Source organism: Euprymna scolopes, chromosome 42 (assembly GCF_053919585.1).
Source record: "Euprymna scolopes isolate OS-2025 chromosome 42, ASM5391958v1, whole genome shotgun sequence".
Classification (NCBI taxonomy): domain Eukaryota; kingdom Metazoa; phylum Mollusca; class Cephalopoda; order Sepiida; family Sepiolidae; genus Euprymna; species Euprymna scolopes.
The window spans coordinates 70207968-70231110 of record NC_136523.1 but is presented as its reverse complement, the minus strand read 5'-3'; the positions used below and the strand labels follow the sequence as shown (position 1 = coordinate 70231110).

General features: G+C 26.4%; 1 protein-coding gene across 2 annotated transcripts in view; it reads right to left on the bottom strand.

Annotated features, from left to right (window-relative positions):
- Positions 1–4006: 4006 nt before the first annotated feature.
- The window catches only part of LOC145267138 (uncharacterized), a 161391-nt gene continuing 142254 nt past the window's right edge, over positions 4007–23143 (bottom strand). For both annotated transcript variants that reach the window (XM_080123181.1, XM_080123182.1), the window contains exons 12-13: positions 13657–13710; positions 4007–4843 (exon numbers count right to left, since the gene is read on the bottom strand). In XM_080123181.1, the coding sequence (XP_079979307.1) occupies positions 4700–4843; positions 13657–13710 (198 nt within the window). In that variant the 3' untranslated portion in view covers positions 4007–4699. The remainder of the gene's footprint in view (positions 4844–13656; positions 13711–23143) is intronic.

The following is a 23143-nucleotide window of genomic DNA, read 5'->3' as shown; positions in this document are numbered from 1 at the left end:
TATTCCTTTATATTTCTTTTGTAAATTATATTCTTTTATATTTCTCCTGTAAATTATATTGCTTTTTATTTCTTTTTAAAATGATATTCCTTTTTATTTCTTCTGTAAATTATATTCATTCATATTTCTTTTTACAATTATATTCCTTTATATTTCTTTTGTAAATTATATTCCTTTATATTTCTTTTGTAAAATATATTTCTTTATATTTCTTTTGTAAAATATATCCCTTTTTATTTCTTTTGTAAATTATATTCCTTTATATTTCTTATGTAAATTATATTCCTTTATATTTCTTTTGTAAATTATATTCCTTAATATTTCTTTTGTACATAATATTCCTTTATATTTCGTTTGTAAATTATATTCCTTTATATTTCTTTTGTAAATTATATTCCTTTATATTTCTTTTGTACATTATATTCCTTTATATTTCTTTTGTAAAATATATTCCTTTATATTTCTTTTGTACATTATATTCCTTTATATTTCTTTTGTAAATGATATTCCTTTATATTTCTTTTGTAAATTATATTCCTTTATATTTCTTGTGTAAAATATATTCCTTTATATTTCTTTTGTAAATCATATTCCTTTATATTTCTTTTGTAAATCATATTCCTTTATATTTTTTTTGTAAATTATATTCCTTTATATTTCTTTTGCAAATTATATTCCTTTATATTTTTTTTGTAAATTATATTAATTTATATTTTTTTTGCAAATTATATTCCTTTATATTTTTTTTGTAAATTATATTCCTTTATATTTTTTTTGTAAATTATATTCATTTATATTTTTTTTGTAAATTATATTCCTTTATATTTCTTTTGTAAATTATATTCCTTTATATTTTTTTTGTAAATTATATTCCTTTATATTTCTTTTGTAAATTATATTCCTTTATATTTTTTTTGTAAATTATATTCCTTTATATTTCTTTTGCAAATTATATTCCTTTATATTTCTTTTGCAAATTATATTCCTTTATATTTCTTTTGTAAATTATATCCCTTTATATTTCTTTTGTAAATTATATTCCTTTATATTTTTTTTGTAAATTATATTCCTTTATATTTCTTTTGCAAATTATATTCCTTTATATTACTTTTGTAAATTATATTCCTTTATATTTCTTTTGTAAAATATATTCCTTTATATTTCTTTTGTAAATTATATTCCTTTATATTTCTTTTGTAAATTATATTCCTTTATATTTCTTTTGTAAATTATATCCCTTTATATTTCTTTTGTACATTTTATTCCTTTATGTTTCTTTTGTAAAATATATTCCTTTATATTTCTTTTGTAAATTATATTCCTTTATATTTCTTTTGTAAATGATACTCATTTATATTTCTTTAGTAAATTATACTCCTTTATATTTCTTTTGTAAAATATATTCCTTTATATTTCTTTTGTAAAATATATTCCTTTATATTTCTTTTGTAAATTTTATTCCTTATATTTCTTTTGTAAATTATATTCCTTTATATTTCTTTTGCAAATTATATTCCTTTATATTTCTTTTGTAAATTATATTCCTTTATATTTCTTTTGTAAAATATATTCCTTTATATTTCTTTTGTAAATTATATTCCTTTATATTTCTTTTGTAAATTACATTCCTTTATATTTCTTTTGTAAATTATATTCCTTTATATTTCTTCTTTAAATTATATTCCTTTATATTTCTCCTGTAAATTATATTGCTTTTTATTTCTTTTTAAAATGATATTCCTTTTTATTTCTTCTGTAAATTATATTCCTTCACATTTCTTTTTAAAATTATATTCCTTTATATTTCTTCTGTAAATGATATTCCTTTATATTTCTGTTGTTAATTATATTACTTTATATTTCTTTTGTAAATTATGTTCCTTTATATTTCTTCCGTAAATTATATTCCTTTATATTTCTTTTGCAAATTATATTCCTTTATATTTCTTTTGTAAATTATATTCCTTTATATTTCTTTTGTAAAATATATTCCTTTATATTTCTTTTGTAAATTATGTTTCTTTATATTTCTTTTGTAAATTATATTCCTTTATATTTCTTTTGTAAATGATATTCCTTTATATTTCTTTTGTAAATTATATTCCTTTATATTTCTTTTGTAAATTATATTCCTTTATATTTCTTTTGTAAATTATATTCCTTTATATTTCTTTGTTAAAATATATTCCTTTATATTTCTTTTGTAAATTATGTTTCTTTATATTTCTTTTGTAAATTATATTCCTTTATATTTCTTTTGTTAATTATGTTCCTTTATATTTCTTTTGTAAATTATATTCCTTTATATTTCTTTTGTTAATTATATTCCTTTATATTTCTTTTGTAAATTATGTTCCTTTAAATTCTTTTGTAAAATATATTCCTTTATATTTCTTTTGTAAATAATATTCCTTTATATTTCTTTTGTAAAATATATTCCTTTATATTTCTTTTGTAAATTATATTCCTTTATATTTCTTTTGCAAATTATATTCCTTTATATTTCTTTTGTAAATTATATTCCTTTATATTTCTTATGTAAAATATATTCCTTTATATTTCTTTTGTAAATTATGTTTCTTTATATTTCTTTTGTAAATTATATTCCTTTATATTTCTTTTGTAAATTATATTCCTTTATATTTATTTTGTAAATTATATTTCTTTATATTTCTTTTGTACATTATATTCCTTTATATTTCTTTTGTAAATTACATTCCTTTATATTTCTTTTGTAAATTATATTCCTTCATATTGCTTCTGTAAATTATATTCCTTTATATTTCTCCTGTAAATTATATTGCTTTTTATTTCTTTTTAAAATGATATTCCTTTTTATTTCTTCTGTAAATTATATTCCTTTATATTTCTTTTGTACATTATATTCCTTTATATTTCTTTTGTTAATTATATTCCTTTTTATTTCTTCCGTAAATTATATTCCTTTATATTTCTTTTTAAAAGTATATTCCTTTATATTTCTTTTGTAAATGATATTCCTTTATATTTCTTTTTAAAAGTATATTCCTTTATATTTCTTTTGTAAAGGATATTCCTTTATATTTCTTTTGTAAAATATATTCCTTTATATTTCTTTTGTAAATTATATTCCTTTATATTTCTTTTGTACATTATATTCCTTTATATTTCTTTTGTAAATTATATTCCTTCATATTTCTTTTGTTAATTATATTCCTTTATATTTCTTCTGTAAATTATATTCCTTTATATTTCTTTTGTAAATTATATTCCTTTATATTTCTTTTGTAAATTATGTTCCTTTATATTTCTTTTGTAAATTATATTCCTTTATATTTCTTTTGTAAATTATATTGCTTTATATTTCTTTTGTAAATTATGTTCCTTTATATTTCTTTTGTAAATCATATTCCTTTATATTTCTTTTGTAAATTATATTCCTTTATATTTCTTTTGTAAATTATATTCCTTTATATTTCTTTTGTAAATTATATTCCTTTTTATTTCTTCTGTAAATTATATTCCTTTATATTTTGTCTCTAAATAATTTCTTCTGTAAATTATATTCTTTTATATATATTCTGTAAATAATCCCTTCTGTAAATAATTCCTTCTGTAAATAATTCCTTCTTTAAACTATATTCCTGTATATTTTTTCTAAAATAATTCGTTCTGTAAATAATTTCTTCTGTAAATCATATCCATTTATATTTCTCCTGTAAATAATTCTATTCGTAAATTATATTCCTTTATATGTCTTCTGTAAATAGGCTAGTACCCGCTTGTTACGTTTTTTACAGCATTTTGCTGATGGAAGAAGAAAAAGATGTCTACTTAACAATGGCAAGACAACAAGCTGTTTCTAACACGTATTACCTTACAATCTATGCTCATTTGCCGACATGCCTTAAGAATTATAAGCTTATCATGTCATTTATGTAGCAAATAAAGAAACTGCTAGTAGACTATCCTGCACACATCGTTTCATGCAAACCTTCTCCCTTTTCAATAACGGAAAATTTATGCGTTTGTAACATTAACTTTCAAATATTTATTAATCTTTATTTGTACAAAGTTAGATACGTGTATATGCATGTTTATACATTTGTATGTAGAACTGTAAACTAATGAGCCACTTATTGTGCCACAGTTGCAAGGTGTTAGGGTACATTGTGCGTTAGGGTAGATGGTGGAGTATATTAAGTTCAATTTTATACAGAGGCGGTAAAATGGGTGTAAAATATCAATTAATAAACATTCCTCAGATTTGTAGTTTTTTTTTTGTTTTATTTTAAAGTTCTTTAGATGGGCACAACTTCCTACTGGAAAATTTAAATATCTTAGATTTTCATAAAATTTGATTCTCGGAATTTAAGATTCTTGAAGGCTTACATTTGTAAACATTTTCGAAAATCAATGTCATGTAATGAATTTGGATCAAAATTGGAACAAGGATTCTAGACACAAGGCTTAGTAGAATTACACCTTGATTTAAATTTTTGTAATCGGACATAAAGGTGGAGCAAACTGTTCTGTTTTACCTGTCCTGGGACGAGTATTGTTCTAGTACATATATATTTTACAAATGTATCTGTTCTTATCTCTTCTTTTGTCCCTATCAATTATAGACCAGGCATAATTAATACTAAGAGTCGTTCGGGCATCTTTGTATTTCACTCTCCCTCTCTTCTTCTGCCGAATGTTCATACCATGTAGACGTCTACTCTTTTATTGGTTGAAATGTGTTCAAATGCTGCGTCAGTTTCAAAGATTTGGTTCTTGGTAATGTACAATTTTCATAATATTCCAAAAGTTCATTTATATCTTCGAAAAAAACTTTCTGATTCAACGTTAGTCGATTTTCCTGCAATGAAAGACACAGATTTATGAATATGGAAACTTTTGAAATTATGAAACATTATAACAATAATTAACAACATCTTTCTAAAAACGAGAAGATATTATGACTATAGAACATATACTACTCCCCTAAAAATGGAGGTGATAATGCTTGGGAATAAGACCATTAATCAGAAATTGAAAAAAAAATCCCAACTTTTTGGTAAATCAGTATTAGAATTTGTTTAATTTCCAATGCCAAAGATGATTTTTTTTGTTTACCACTTAACAACGGTAAAATGTTAAATTTAAATGGCCAGTAAAACTAATATTTATAAATGATAGTAACTAATAATTAAGGGAAAAGTGGCACGTATACCATTTGGCAGGAAAAATTGATCAATAAGAAAATATTGTCACACCTGAACAATGAGTTAATCAAAATCTCTGATACGATAAATAAATATATAAATGGAAAAGATTTTTAAAAATCAGATTTAAAAGCAAATTATTCGTCTAAAGGTGAATGAGGATTTTAACACTACCTGAATCTGAATCGGTTATTGTATGAGAATTGAAAATTTAGAAGCGAATCTGTAAAAAAAATATTGTTCCAGCAATAGAATGTAATATCATGATGCCAAATTGTGCACAATTATTCAATAAATTAATTTTACCTGTCCTGGGACAGGTATTCTTCTAGTTGAAAACTATAATTGGTACACTATAATTGTTATACTATAATTGTTATAATTAAATTGTTACACTATAAATATTATACTATATTGTTACACCATAATCGTTATACTAAAATTTTAACTATAATTTTTGCACTGTAATTCTTACACTTGAATTGTTATAATATATGTGTAATACTATAATTGTTACATTATAATTGTTTTACTGTAATTGTTATTCTTTAATGGGTATAACATAATATTATGTTATAACTGTTGCATTACAATTATCATACAATAATTGTTACACTACAACCGTTGCACTATAATTGTTATACTATAATTGTTACACTATAATTGTTACACTATAATTGTTATAACATGATTGTAATGCTATGCATCTGGCATGAATTGAAATGAATGGTTTGGGGAGGCTCCATGTTGGGGAGGTGTCGTGGGAGACTCTATATTTTGACAGGCTTCTGGGCTTGACCTTTATTCCTGATCTGAAATAGAACACATACATCAAATTCGTTGCCGATTGCTGGAAAAATAGTAGGATCCTTCTACCGCTCCAATAGATATCTCCCTCCTGATGCAATTCTCTACCTATATAAAAGCCAGGTACGTCCAATGATTGAGTACTGTTACCACATCTGGGCTAGAAGCAGCTTATCCTGCCTTGACAGAGTTCAAAATAGACTTTGTAACTTAGTGGGGGATGCCCTTTTCTCTTCCCTGCAACCTCTTTCTCACAGAAGAGACGTTGCGAGCTTGTCTCTGCTTTATCTTTATTGTCATGGTAAGTATTCGGGTGAGCTCCAATCTATGATCCCCCTCGCAAACTTTCACGAAAAACACTCGACTTGCCAAAACTACTATCAATAATTACCCCCACTCTTTATCTACGCCTAAGCGTAAATGTAGATTCCATGAACAAAGCTTCTTTCTTAGAACTGCACGCCTGTGGAACTCTGTTGTATTTACCTGCTTTCCAGCTGACTTCAAGTCCAATGTAAACAAGTTCTTGATGAACCGTCCCCCTAAGTAATTCAATTTACAACATTTCTACTACTTACGATTACCACACTATAATCTCATTGATTAATGTATACCCATAAGCAATAATTATTATACGATGATTGTAATACAATAATTGTGACACCATGACTGTGACGATATAGTTTTTACACTATAACTGTTATGCTATAAATGTTACATCATTATAATTTTTATACTAACATTATTACACATTAACAACAATTGTAATACTTAAATTGTTACACTACAATTGTTACTCAATATTTGTTATACAATAATTGTAACACTTTAATTGTTACACTATAATTGTTACACTATAGTGGTTCTACTATAATTGTTTTACTATAACTGTTACAGTATAATTGTTGTTCTATAATTGTAACATTGTAATTGTAACATTATAATTGTTACACTATAATTTTTACACTATAATTTTACTATAATTTTTTTTAACTATAATTGTTACACTGTAATTGTTATATTATAATTGCTATACTATAATTATTACACTTTTTCATATAATTGTTACACTATAATTGTAAAACGATAAATGTTACACCATGATTGAAAACCTATAATTGTTATAGTCTAACTATTAGATTAAACTTGTTACACTATAAATTTTATACTATAATTATTACACTTTAATTTTTATACTAACATTATTACGCAATAATTAATACAATTCATTGTTATATTACAATTGTAAAACTTTAAATGTTACAATACAATATTTACTTGTGTAATTGTTATACTATAATAGTTCCACAAAAACTGTTACACAATAACTGTGACATTGATAATTTATAATTGTTACATTTTAAATGTTATACTATAATAATTATTGTATAACAATAAAAGAATGCAAATTATATTAAACTATGATAGTTTAACAATTCTCACATGACAATTATAATGTAACATTTATAGTGTAAATATTCTAGTGTAACAATTATAACTCAACAATTATAGTATTACAATTATAGTGTAACAATTATAATGTAACAATTATAAAGTGACAGTTATAGTATAACTAGCCTAGGTTCCCGGCGTTGTCCGGGTGTTTAGAGGTATGTGTTGATAAAAAAAAAGTAGGCAGACTCGAACCCGTACCACAAAGGAGGAAAAGAATGTGAAAAAAAAAAATCGTTATGTCTTTGCTGTTGCGCCCATCACCAAACCGGATATGACGTAGGTCTAAATTAAGGCTAGTCAATCGAAAAGAGGGGATGAATTTCGAAAATATCGGCGAAAAAAGTGACCCCTCCCAGTTGAGTGTGAAGGAATGAATATTTTTAGCTATTTTTTTCGATATTTGTTATCCGAAGGAGCGGGCTTAAAAACGATACTGATCTTGTGAAAATCCGTCGCCTCTGTCGAAAGTTTTAGGCATACATACATACATACATACATACATACATACATACACGCATACACACATACATACATGCATACACACATACATACATACATTAAAACAGGCAGATGAGATTTATATTATAGACAATTATAGTATAACAATCATAATATAAAAATTATAGTGAAACAATTATTATGTAGCAATTATAATATAACAATTATAGAATAACAATTATAGTATAACATATGTAGTATAACAAATAAATTGTAATATTTTAAATGTAACAATAAAGGTGTAACAATTCTAGTGGAAAATTTATAGTATAACCATGTTAGTATAACTATTAAAGTGTAAAAATTATAGTATGGCAATCATTATAGTGTAGCAATTATGGTATAACAGTTATAGTGTAATAATAATATTTAACAATTGAAGTATAATAATTATAGTGTTACAATTATACTATAACAATTATAGTATAATAATTTTACTGTAACAAATAGATTTTTACCGTGTAACATTTTTAGTGCAACTATCGTAGTGTAACAATTATAGTTTAACAATTATAGTAAAACAATTTTAGTATAACAATTATAAGAAACAAAATTTATAGCGTAACAATTAAAGTATAAAAATAAAAATGCAATAATTATAGTATATTCTTTAACCTTTAATTGTTACTCTATACTTATTATACAATAATTGTCACACTCTAGTTGTAACACTATTAGTGTTACACAGTAATTGTTACACTGTTATGGCCATACTATTATTTAACATTATGTACTATTATTGTTACAATATCGAAGTTATAGTATATTATAGTATTCACTATAATTGTTACAACTGTAACAATTATAGTGAATACTATAATATACTCTAACTACGATATTGTAACAGTGAATAATATAATATACTATAACTACGATATTGCAATAATAATTGTAACACGAAAATTGTTATGCTATAATTTTTACACGATAACTGTCACACTAGAATTGTTTTACTATAATTTTACTATCATTTTAACACATTAATTGTTACATAATAATTGCTATACTATAATTGTTACACTATAATTGTTATATTATGATTCTCATATGATAATTGTTCACTATAATTGTTGTAATATAGGTGTTACACTATAATTGATTACGCTATAATTGTCAAACTAAGTTAAAACAAATTTTTTTACTATGATTGTTACATAATAGCTTTTACACTATTATTGTTACACTTTTATTGTTACACTATTATTGCTACACTATTATTTTTATACTTTTATTTTTACACTTAAATTTTTACACTTTTATTGTTACACTATTATTTTTACACTTTTATTGTTACACTTATATTGTAACACTTTTATTGTTATACTTTTATTGTGACACTTTTATTGTTACACTATTAGTATTACACTTTTATTGCTACACTTTTATTGCTACACTATTATTGTTACACTTTTATTGTTACACTTTCATTGTTACACTATTATTGTTACACTATTATTGCTATACTATTATTTTTACACTATTATTGTTACACTTTTATTGTTACACTATTATTGTTACACTATTATTGTTACACTTTTATTGTTACACTATTATTGTTACAATTTTATTGTTACACTATTATTTTTACACTATTATTGTTACACTTTTATTGCTACACTATTATTGTTACACTTTTATTGTTACACTGTTATTGTTACACTATTATTTATATACTATTATTGTTACACTATTATTTTTACACATTTATTGTTACACTATTATTTTTACACTTTATTGTTACACTTATATTGTTACACTTTTATTGTTAAACTTTTATTGCTACACTTTTATTGTTACACTATTATTGTTACACTTTTATTATTGCACTGGTATTGTTACACTTTTATTGTTACACTATTATTGTTTTACTATTATTGTTACACTTTTATTGTTATACTATTATTGTTACACTATTATTGTCACACTTTTATTGTTACACTATTATTGTTACACTATTATTTTTACACTTTTATTGTTACACTATTATTGTTACACTTTTATTGCTACACTATTATTGTTACACTTTTATTGTTACACGTTTATTGTTACACTTTTGTTGTTACACTTTTATTGCTACACTATTATTGTTACACTATTATTGCTACACTATTATTGTTACACTATTATTGTTACACTATTATTTATACACTATTATTGTTACACCAATATTGTTACACCTTACATTGTTACATTATTATTGTTACACTAATATTGTTACACTTTTATTGTTTCATTTTATTGTTACACTATTATTGTTACACTATTATTGTTACACTTTTATTGTTACACTTTTCTTTTTAGACTTTTATTGTTACACTATAATTGTTATACTTTTATTGTTACACCATTATTGTGACACTATTATTTTTACACTTTTATTGTTACACTATTATTGTTACACTTTTTTGTTACACTATTATTCTTACACTATTATTTTTACACTATTATTGTTACACTATTATTGTTACACTTTTATTGTTACACTATTACTGTTACACTTTCATTGTTACACTATTATTGTTAGACTTTTATTTTTACACTTTTATTGTTAAACTATTATTCTTACACTATTTTTTTTACAATTTAGTTTTACACTTTTATTGTTACACTTTTATTGTTACACTTTTATTGTTACACTATTGTCAGACTTTTACTGTTACACTTTTATTGTTACACTATTATTGTTACACTTTTATTGTTCCACTTTTATTGCTACCCTATTATTGTCACACTTTTATTGTTACACTTTTATTGTTACACTATTATTGTTATACTTTTATTGTTACACAATTATTCTTATACTTTTATTGTTACACTATTATTATTACACTTTTATTGTTATACTATTATTGTAACACTATTATTGTTATACTTTTATTGTTACACTATTATTGTAACACTATCATTGTTATACTTTTATTGTTACACTATTATTTTTACACTAATATTGTTACACTTTTATTGTTATACTTTTATTGTTACACTATTCTTGTTACACTTTTATTGCTACACTTGTTACATGATAAGGGCTGTCCCCTTTTCATGTAAGTATAAAAATGGAGAATTTTGTTTAAAATGAAAATGAAGTAGCAATAGACAAAGTCGAATCTCGTAATTTAGTTTAGAAATAGATTACGTGTGAGAATTTAAAAATGTAAAACAAACATTTGTTTAGAATATAGATAAATATTTCAAGGAAAGAATGTGAACTCTCAAGTTTGTTATGAAATTTTAAATTCAAAGAATGCAGCTTATAAGATAATGTTTTTAACATATTGGAAAAATAGGTTACTGAGAAATAGGAAAAGTTTTGGACACGTATGTCCAGAACACGTGAAAGAAGGCACATGTTTTAACATGTGTATGACGTCACGGAAAATAGAAAGTTCTAGGAATAGAGAAAAAACTTGAGAGTTAGTCAGTTAGTGAAGAAACTCAGAGGGAGTCAGTCGTCTAGGGAGCGAGACGTCACGTTGAAACTAAAATGTGAGACTTTGAATTTTTGGTGATGGAAACAGCCGTGTGACGAAATAAACCATCAAGTGTTTTTTGTAAAGCTCGTCTTGTCTTATGATTCTTACAAAAAGGTAAAGTGGAATTGTATTATATATTTGTGTTATAAAATGTCTTTTCATACATGTCTCAACATCATCATGTCTACACAATGTCTGAACAGTGAACACTATCCTCTTCACTCAAAGAGCTTTCTTCTTCTATTCTACACATCTAAGGAATGAACATTTAATATATAAGAATCTCTCCTAACATGAACAATCTCTCAAAGTTTCTTACAACTATTATTGTTACACTTTTATTGTTCCACTATTATTGTTACACTATTATTGTTACACTTTTATTGTGACACTTTTATTTTTACATTTTTATTGTTACACTTTTATTGTTACACTATTATTGTTACACTATTAGTGTTACACTAATGTTTTTACACTACTATTGTTACACTTTTATCGTTACACTATTACTTTTACAATTTTATTGTTATACTTTTATTGTTACACTTTTATTGTTACACTTTTATTCTGACACTATTATTGTTACACTATTATTTTTACACTATTATTGTTACACTATTACTTTTACACTTTTATTGTTACACTATTATTGTTACACTTTTATTGTTACACTATTATTCTTATACTATTATTGTTACACTATTATTTTTACACTATTATTGTTACACTTTTATTGTTACACTATTATTTTTACACTTTTATTGTAACACTATTAATGTTACACTAATGTTTTTACACTTTTATTGTTACACTATCATTGTTACACTTTTATTGTTACACTATTATTGTTACACTAATGTTTTTACACTATTATTGTTACACTTTTATTGTTACACTAATGTTTTTACACTATTATTGTTACACTATTATTGTTACACTATTATTGTTACACTATTATTGTTACACTTTTATTTTTACATTTTTATTGTTACACTTTTATTGTTACACTATTATTGTTAGACTATTATTTTTACACTTTTATCGTAACACTATTACTTTTACACTTTTATTGTTATACTTTTATTGTTACACTTTTATTGTTACACTATTATTGTTACACTATTATTGTTACACTATTACTTTTACACTTTTATTGTTACACTATTAGTGTTACACTAATGTTTTTACACTATTATTGTTACACTATTATTGTTACACTATTATTTTTACACTATTATTGTTACACTATTATTTTTACACTATTATTGTTACACTATTATTTTTACACTATTATTGTTACACTATTAGTGTTACACTAATGTTTTTACACTATTGTTACACTATTATTGTTACACTTTTATTGTTATACTATTATTGTTACACTTGTATTGTTACACTATTATTGTTACACTAATGTTGTTACACTATTATTGTTACACTATTATTGTTACACTTTTATTGTTATTCTATTATTGTTACATTATTATTGTTACACTTTTATTGCTACACTATTATTGTTACACTTTTATTGTTACAGTATTATTGTTACACTTTTATTGTTACACTTTTATTGTCACACTTTTATTGTTACACTTTTATTGTTACACTTTTATTGTTACATTATTATTGTTACACTTTTATTGTTACACTTTTATTGTTACACTTTTATTGTTATACTATTATTGTTACACTTTTATTGTTACACTACTATTGTTACACTATTATTGTTACACTATTATTGTTACACTATTATTGTTATACTATGAACATTTGACTATAATTTCTATACTGTATTTGCTGTACTTTTTGTGTTCGATTTTCATATGTATTCCTTACTACTTTACAAGATATTTTTTGTTTGTAAACCTTTTTTTCTGGGTTTTATCTAACATTTTCCTTTCTATTATTTTTATCAATTTTATTTCACCGCATATTTACCGTTATTGGTTCATTTTATGTGGAAATTACAAAACGTGTTTTTGTAGATTTGTTTTGTATGCAAATCAGCTGTAAACGATAGATGCTATTAGTAATCCAGTTGGAGTGAATCTGGGAGTAGTTGTAACTAAGCAAAACATTGCAACTTTACGATTGGATGCTGTTTTGTGTCATACCCAGGACAATTGGAGGAGGGGAAGAGCTTGAGTAGTTGATTGGGTTGGGAAACAGAGTAGCCCGAAAATTGGTGGAAAATTGAGTTAGACAGAATGAAATATGATGATCAAAATACATACGGGTCGCATTATTATGAATTCTTTTAGAGCGGTTCCATCATAGACGGAGAGAACCTGCAAAAATAGAAAGAATATGAAATTGTTATGAAGAAGAATTAACTTAAAATTTACTTCATTTATCCATCAAAGTCTGAAATGTGTGTGAAAAACACTAAAAGGTTTGTGAAGATGATTCCATGTGAAGATGCCACAAACAACGTCATTCAAAGAAAAAGAGATTAATGTTGGGTTTGGGCAGGTTTCCCAGTTACTAAACTTGACACAGAAATCATATCAATAAGATCTGAATTCAAGAAAAATTAAAAGGACCAAAGAGATGGGACGGCCAGATCAGAATTGACACTGACATGTGACACTTGAGAACTAAAAGATTGGCCTAAGATCGTGATGAATGGTAAAATTTTGTTTTCAAGCATGTGATGAAGCTCTTTGGAGTATACGAATACGCCCTGTTAAATCATAGTTGTATTATGTTTGAAGAAAATTTTTTTTTTTTTACTTTTGTTTATCGCAAATAAAATATATTGCCAATTGGACCATATCTACTGGAGACTATATGAGGAGATGAGCAAGATGTCTGTTCACATTGTATTTAAATTTCTGCTGTTTTACAGACACATAGATGGGACAGGGGCTGGAGCTTGACTGATAATGTGGGAGCTATTATCATTAAATTGACATCAAATGCTTTAGTTATTTCCCTGATACTGACATGAGTTTTGTTTTCAAACGTTCATTACAAAGAATACGTTGTGAGTAGATGGCTGTTTCGGAAGGGTTATTGACGATGTTTACATCTGATGCAAGGAAAGTGTTGTGACGTCATTAGTTAAGTGGTGAGAGACAAAATAATGTAAAATGATTCTCAGATTAACAATCAAATATGATTTATTGGTCCCCCGATTTCTCGAAGAGGGACCTATATTTTTAATGGTGTCCCTGCATCCGTGCTTCATTTAGTCTGGACGATTGCCAGATAACCGTCCATTAGTTTTTCCTGAAATTTTGCCACAAATTGTATTTCATTAAATAAATGTGCACTGTAAAAATTTTTTTTTCAAAAATTTCCGTTGTATCTCCAGGGGCTCAAAAGAGGTCAAAAATGGCCCAAAATGACACGTTTTACCTCATAACGTTTTATCCATCCATTAGATTTTTCTGAAACTTGACAAAAATGTGGAGCCCATTGTTCTTATGGGTGACCCTGGCAATATTCTGGTTTGTATCCCCGGGGACTTTCAGTATTAAAAATGCCCCTTTTTGTAGCTCTGTTTTCATATTTCTCAACAAAAACTTGATATGTCTGACTATATAGTGACCTTTTCATGGTAGTCAACTCAAATATACATGTGTTAAGGCCTGAAACTGCACCGTTATCCATTTACACTGGGATTCGGCGTCCTCAGGGCTCAAAAGAGGTAAAAAATAGCCCCAAATGATCAAAAATGATACTTTTTGCCCCATAGCGTTTGATCCATACATTAGATTTTTCTGAAACTTGCCCAAAATGTGGAGGCCATTGTTCTTAATATAAATTCAGTATGGGTGACCCTGGCAAAATTCTGGTTCGCATCCCTCTGGGACTTTTATCGCTAAAAATCAAATGCTTTTTTGAAGCTCTTTTTTCATATTACTCAAAAACTTTAATGCCTATATAGTTGTTTTCCATGGTGCTGTATTCAAATATACATGTCTTAAGGCGTGAAACTGCACCGTTTGTCCATTTTCACTGGGATTTGGTGTTCCCAGGAGCTCAAAAGGGGTCAGAATACCCCCAAATTGCAAAAAATGAGACTTTTTTACCCCATAACTTTTGCCCCATCTATTAGATTTTTCTGAAACTTAGTGAAAATGTGAAGGCAACGTTGGTCTTCACACTTCTCACATTCATCATTTCTTCACTATTTTTTGTGGTGTCATCTCACATGGGGGACCACGCATGTGCAACTTGTTTAAAACATAATAAAATGAATGATTTAACTATGATATTAGTGGATTTGATTTGTGTTACATAAACCCCTTCAGCCATATTTTTAACAATGGCAAATAATCTTCGCTCAGAGACAAAGTATAAAAAAGTTATCTATCCTTAAACATAGAAATATTTTTAGATGGAATATGCTTTCCTATTTAAAAGTTTTATTTTTTTCCTTTGTCTTTGTTAATATAATTTTATATGCTTCCAAATTGTATTCTGAAAACAAACGTTTCACAGTGCTTACATAGATAGCATTTATTATTTATAATTATATTATTATATAATTATAATTTATTATTATTATATTATATAGTGCTTACCAAGTAATCTGAACTTTATCCATTTAACAAACCAGTAAAGTTTGTAAAAAAGTCACCATTTTCCACAGAAATTAATCCATTTATCCATTTTTGTAAAAAAACAAATCTGTGGTAAAAGTTTTGTATTTCTGACTTTGATACGTTTCTGATGTTATTGCTCCCAGTTGACAGATTTCATTTTCTCTATTTACAGGAAGGTGGGCTCTCTCTACTATGCTAGAAAATTGCTCACACTTATATCTCCATTCACCCATGCATGGAGCATTACTGCCACATCTGGTCCATTTGCCACTAGATTCTCGCTCTTAGTTTACATCCAAAAAAGAGTACTATTAAATCCTGCGCTATCAATCAAACTCTAATAATGTTGCGTCTCTGTGTCTGTTTTAAAAGTACAAAATAGAATATTCTCTGACGAATTCAAATACTTATACTTCCTCGACGTAAATACCCCTGACTAACCCGTCAAGCAGCAAAATCCCACCTCTACACTGTAGAGGTCCCTAGATGGTGAAAAGCCTTCTACTCTAATAGTTTCTTCCTCCGAACTGCTAGACAGTTGAAATTCCCTCCCGGGTCCCTGCATCCCTGACTATTGACATACAGAAGTTCAAGTATAATGTGGACAGACATCTCACTACTCAACTCCCTACAAAGTGTTCCTGTGGATTTGACCCCAAATAATAGCCCCTTACATCCAAGTGGCATTGTGCCTATATTCGGGTGAACCAACAATAACATTTTTTTACTCCATCATTTTTTACTGTAAAGATTTGTTTTTATAGTAAAGATTTGTTTTATGGTAAAGATTTGTTTTTATGGTAAAGATTTGTTTTTATGGTAAAGATTTGTTTTTATGGTAAAGATTTGTTTTTATGGTAAAGATTTGTTTTTATGGTAAAGATTTGTTTTTATAGTAAAGATTTGTTTTTATGGTAAAGATTTGTTTTTATGGTAAAGATTTGTTTTATGGTACAGATTTGTTTTTATGGTAAAGATTTGTTTTTATGGTAAAGATTTGTTTTTATGGTAAAGATTTGTTTTTATGGTAAAGATTTGTTTTTATGGTAAAGATTTGTTTTATGGTAAAGATTTGTTTTTATGGTAATGATTTGTTTTTATGGTAAAGATTTGTTTTTATGGTAAAGATTTGTTTTTATAGTAAAGATTTGTTTTTATAGTAAAGATTTGTTTTTATAGTAAAGATTTGTTTTTATAGTAAAGATTTGTTTTTATGGTAAAGATTTGTTTTATGGTACAGATTTGTTTTTATGGTAAAGATTTGTTTTTATGGTAAAGATTTGTTTTTATGGTAAAGATTTGTTTTTATGGTAAAGATTTGTTTTTATAGTAAAGATTTGTTTTTATGGTAAAGATTTGTTTTATGGTACAGATTTGTTTTTATGGTAAAGATTTGTTTTTATGGTAAAGATTTGTTTTTATGGTAAAGATTTGTTTTTATAGTAAAGATTTGTTTTTATAGTAAAGATTTGTTTTTATGGTAAAGATTTGTTTTATGGTACAGATTTGTTTTTATGGTAAAGATTTGTTTTTATGGTAAAGATTTGTTTTTATGGTAAAGATTTGTTTTATGGTAAAGATTTGTTTTTATGGTAAAGATTTGTTTTTATGGTAAAGATTTGTTTTTATGGTAAATATTTGTTTTTATAGTAAAGATTTGTTTTTATGGTAAAGATTTGTTTTGATGGTAAAGATTTGTTTTTATGGTAAATATTTGTTTTAATGATAAAGATTCTTTTATGGTAAAGATTTGTTTTATGGTAAAGATTTGTTTTATGGTAAAGATTAGTTTTATGGTAAAGATTTGTTTTTATGGTAAAGATTTGTTTTTATGGTAAAGATTTGTTTTATGGTACAGATTTGTTTTTATGGTAAAGATTTGTTTTTATGGTAAAGATTTGTTTTTATGGTAAAGATTTGTTTTATGGTAAAGATTTGTTTTTATGGTAAAGATTTGTTTTTATGGTAAAGATTTGTTTTTATGGTAAAGATTTGTTTTTATAGTAAAGATTTGTTTTTATAGTAAAGATTTGTTTTTATGGTAAAGATTTGTTTTATGGTACAGATTTGTTTTTATGGTAAAGATTTGTTTTTATGGTAAAGATTTGTTTTTATGGTAAAGATTTGTTTTATGGTAAAGATTTGTTTTTATGGTAAAGATTTGTTTTTATGGTAAAGATTTGTTTTTATGGTAAAGATTTGTTTTTATGGTAAATATTTGTTTTTATAGTAAAGATTTGTTTTTATGGTAAAGATTTGTTTTGATGGTAAAGATTTGTTTTTATGGTAAATATTTGTTTTAATGATAAAGATTCTTTTATGGTAAAGATTTGTTTTATGGTAAAGATTTGTTTTATGGTAAAGATTAGTTTTATGGAAAATATTTGTTTTATGCTAAAGATTTGTTTTTATAGTAAAGATTTGTTTTTATGGTAAAGATTTGTTTTTATGGAAAAGATTTGTTTTATGGTAAAGATTTGTTTTTATGGTAAAGATTTGTTTTTATAGTAAAGATTTGTTTTATGGTAAAGATTTGTTTTGATGGTAAAGATTTGTTTTGATGGAAAAGATTTGTTTTGATGGAAAAGATTTGTTTTATGGTAAAGATTTGTTTTTATGGAAATAATTTGCTTTGATGGTAAAGATTTGTTTTGATAGTAAAGATTTATTTTTATATTAAAGATTTGTTTTATAGTAAATATTTGTTTTTATGGTAAAGATTTGTTTTATGGTAAAGATTTGTTTTTATGGTAAAGATTCGTTTTTATAGTAAAGATTTGTTTTGATGGTAAAGATTTGTTTTTATTGTAAAGATTTGTTTTATGTTAAAGATTTGTTTTTATGGTAAAGATTTGTTTTATGTTAAAGATTTGTTTTATAGTAAAGATTTGTTTTGAAGTAAAGATTTGTTTTGATGGTAAAGATTTGTTTTGATGGTAAAGATTTGTTTTATGGTAAATATTTTTTTTGATGTTAAAGATTTGTTTTGATGATAAAGATTTGTTTTGATGGTAAAGATTTGTTTTATGGTAAAGATTTGTTTTGATGGTAAAGATTTGTTTTTATGGTAAAGATTTGTTTTTATGGTAAAGATTTGTTTTGATGGTAAGATTTTTTTTATAGTAAAGATTTTTTTTATGGTAAAGATTTGTTTTGATGGTAAAGATTTGTTTTGATGGTAAAGATTGGTTTTGATGGTAAAGATTTGTTCTATGTTAAAGATTTGTTTTTATGGTAAAGATTTGTTTTATGTTAAAGATTTGTTTTTATAGTAAAGATTTGTTTTTATGGTAAAGATTTGTTTTTATGGTAAAGATTTGTTTTTATGGTAAAGATTTGTTTTTATGGTAAAGATTTGTTTTGATGGTAAAGACTTGTTTTGATGGTAAAGATTTGTTTTTATGGTAAAGATTTGTTTTTATAGTAAAGATTTGTTTTTATGGTAAAGATTTGTGTTTATGGTAAAGATTTGTTTTATGGTAAAGATTTGTTTTGATGGTAAAGATTTGTTTTGATGGTAAAGATTTGTTTTGATGGTAAAGATTTGTTTTTATGTTAAAGATTTGTTTTTGTAGTAAAGATTTGTTTTTATGGTAAAGATTTGTTTTTATGGTAAAGATGTGTTTTTATGCTAAAGATTTGTTTTGATGGTAAAGATTTGTTTTGATGGTAAAGATTTGTTTTGATGGTAAAGATTTGTTTTTATGGTAAAGATTTGTTTTGATGGTAAAGATTTGTTTTGATGGTAAAGATTTGTTTTATGTTAAAGATTTGTTTTTATAGTAAAGATTTGTTTTTATGGTAAATATTTATTTTTATGGTAAAGATTTGATTTTTATGGTAAAGATTTATTTTTATGGTAAAGTACCTGAATTTTCTTTTTATGGATTCTAGAAATTATTGTAAATTTTGATGTCCTGCTTTTAATATAAATTATTATAATTATTTTAATATATATTATAATAATGATATTATAATTATTATAATATATATTATAATAATTATTATATAATTATTATAATACTATAATAATTATATAATGATTATAATATTATAATAATAATTATTATAATATAATATAATAAATAATTATATTATAATAATTAAAATATTATTATTATTATATAATTATTATAATTATTATTATATAATTATTATAATTACAATGATTATAATTTTTTTTATTTTTTTATTTTTTTTTTATTACATTTTCACCCCAAACAAGGCAAATTGCCACTTTGGTGTAGGGGGCTACTGTCAGGGGCAACAACTACCGGGGTACTATGTAGGGATTTGGGCAGCAAGGTGTCGGTTCACATTACACTTGAACTTCTGCACGTCAGTACAGTTGGGGAAGCAGGGACCTGGAATGGAATTCCAGAGTCTAACGGTTCTGGGGAAGAAACTATTGGAGTAAAAAGATCTTTTACATCTAGGGATCTCTACAGTGTGGGGGTGGGATTTAGCAGCCTGTCGGGTTTGTCGAGGGTGCTCACGTCGTGGGGGCACAAGTGATTGCAGTTCGTCAGAGCATTCACCACTAAAATACTTGTAGAAAAGGCAGAGGGATGCAACATTTCGTCGATGGGACAGAGGCTGAAGCTTAGATGCCAGTTCAGGGCCTATCAGGTTTGCGACTCTCTTTTGAACCTTGTCAAGGAGAGAGAGACTAGTAGCAGATGCACCAGCCCAGATGTGGCAGCAATACTCCATACATGGGCGAATGGTGGCCTTATAGAGGTACAGGATACTTTCGGGTGTTAGTAGTTTTCTAGCACGGTAGAGAGAGTCCACCTTTCTTGCAGCGGCCCTGGCAATGCCTTCAATGTAATTGTTCCAACTCATGTTTCCTGTGAACGTTAGGCCAAGGAGTTTGAAAGATGGACTCTCAGATAAAGAGTCGTTGGTCATTGCTATGGGTGGTAGAGAGGGTTTCTTGTAATTATTGAATGAAACTAGTTTAGTCTTGGCAGCATTGAACGCGACCAACCACTTTTGTCCCCATTCCACTACAGATTGGAGGTCTTCCTCTAGTGTTTCTGCCATTTCTTTAGAAATGTGTTCATTCGTCTTCCTGTCGTGCCTGCCATAGAGTGTAGTGTCATCAGCATATATACCCATCTCAGAGGCAATGTTGTCGGGGAGGTCATTTATGAATATCAGGAACAATAGAGGTCCAAGGATAGAACCCTGGGGCACCCCCGCATTTATATCATATTGTTTAGATGTACGACTGTCGAGGACAACCTGGATTTTTCTCTTATCTAAGAAGAATTTAATTATGTTAAGTATTCTACCAGTGATACCGTATGATCTGATTTTACTGAGGAGACCCTCATGCCATACCCTGTCAAAAGCCTTAGATATATCTAGAGCTACCGCTCTGCCCTCTCCCGCTTTGTCCAGTGAATGGTATATACATTCAGAGATCACAGTTAGGATGTCTGCTGTGGAACGGGCTTGTCTAAATCCATATTGTTTGTCAGTCAGTAGTTTAGCATCTGTAAGATGATGGACTAGAGCATGGTTAATTATGGTCTCAAATATTTTGGCAAAAAGTGGGAGGAGGCTAATAGGGCGATAATTTGATGGGTCTGTCCTTTCGCCAGAATTCTTGAATACTGGTACAACAGAAGCAATTTTCCAACAGCCCGGAAAGCAAGCTTCATTAAGGCATTTGTTGTAGAGTTTGGAGAGAACTGGAGCTACTTCGGCTGAGCACTTTTTTAATAGCACAGCTGGGATAAGATCGGGTCCACATGCTTTTGAGGTGTCAAGGTTTTTTATGATAGCATGCACCTGAGCAGGGGTGGTTTTCAGATCGTCTAGTGTGGCGTCTGTCCGCATAGGAAAGTCAGGTAGGGGGTGGTTGGAAGGGTCCAGTGTGGAGTTTGAGACAAACTGACTGGCAAGCATGTTAGCCTTGTCAGTTGCTGAGGAGACAACCTCGTGATTGTTGGTTAGTGGGGGAATTGTTGATTGCCCATTATTTACTACTAATTATTATAATAATAACTATTTAAATACATATATCTATAAACTGTACTTCATGCAAAATATTAAACTAGATTGTTTCATGACGTTTCGGTCAATTATTCCTCTGGCTTTCGTCAGATTAACTGGGATATGAATGTTTAATCCTCCAACTACATCCACAGCAAATACTGCTTTCAATAGTTGTCATCTCACCATGGTTTGGCCAACTAACCCTCTGACCGGCTTTGGGTGCGATTGAAACCACTACCTCCAGACAATGCTCATCTGAAATTGTAGATATTCCGCATCTCTATCCACTGGGCCACGGGCCCTGGAGGGTATTCAAGCTTGGATTTTATATCTAAATATTTTATTTTTTATTTTATCTTCCACTCCATTATCATTCATATCTTTACGTTCTAAGGGAGATAACTCTATCTTGTCAAATCATCAATTTAATCGAAATTTCATGCATTCTTATTTTAATATTTTGACTTTAGTATTTATTAATCAACTTTGTTTAATTTTAAACTTATAGTTTTAACATTATCTTCTTCATAACAATTTTTGTTCAATTTCTCACTTAGTTTTCTTCAACTTTATATTTTCATTAAATTTCTTTTAATCCACCCTAATCTGTTTGTCACCATATCTTGCAGTTATTCAATGTTAGATCTTTTTCATTCTTGTGTTATTGAAATTTCTAGGGTGTTTTTTATTACTCATAACGATTATTAAAATTAAAATGACTTTTATTTCTCTTATTTAAGTTATAATTATTTCAGTTTTTATTTGTTAAGTTAATGATCTAATAATTTATTTATTGCATCATTTTAAAATCTTAGTATTAAATTTAACATTGTCTTTCCACACTTACATTTTACTCTCAACATATTCTGTAAATTTTTTCTTTTTTAAATTAATTTTAATCAGGTTTTAGGCGTGATAACAGGAACTTATTTCTATGAAGACAGCTTTGTATAACATCTAAATTTTTGTTTAACATTTCCTCTTTAGGATTCACTATGTGGTATGCTCGAGTAAACATAAATTACATCTTTTTGATTTACTCGGTTGATACATTCTTTATATACTATTGACCATGTAAATTTAAATCATTTTTTATTCTTACATAGTTCCCTAACTCAGTGACTTAATGCAGATGCGAGCATGAAAAGTAATATCGTTAAGA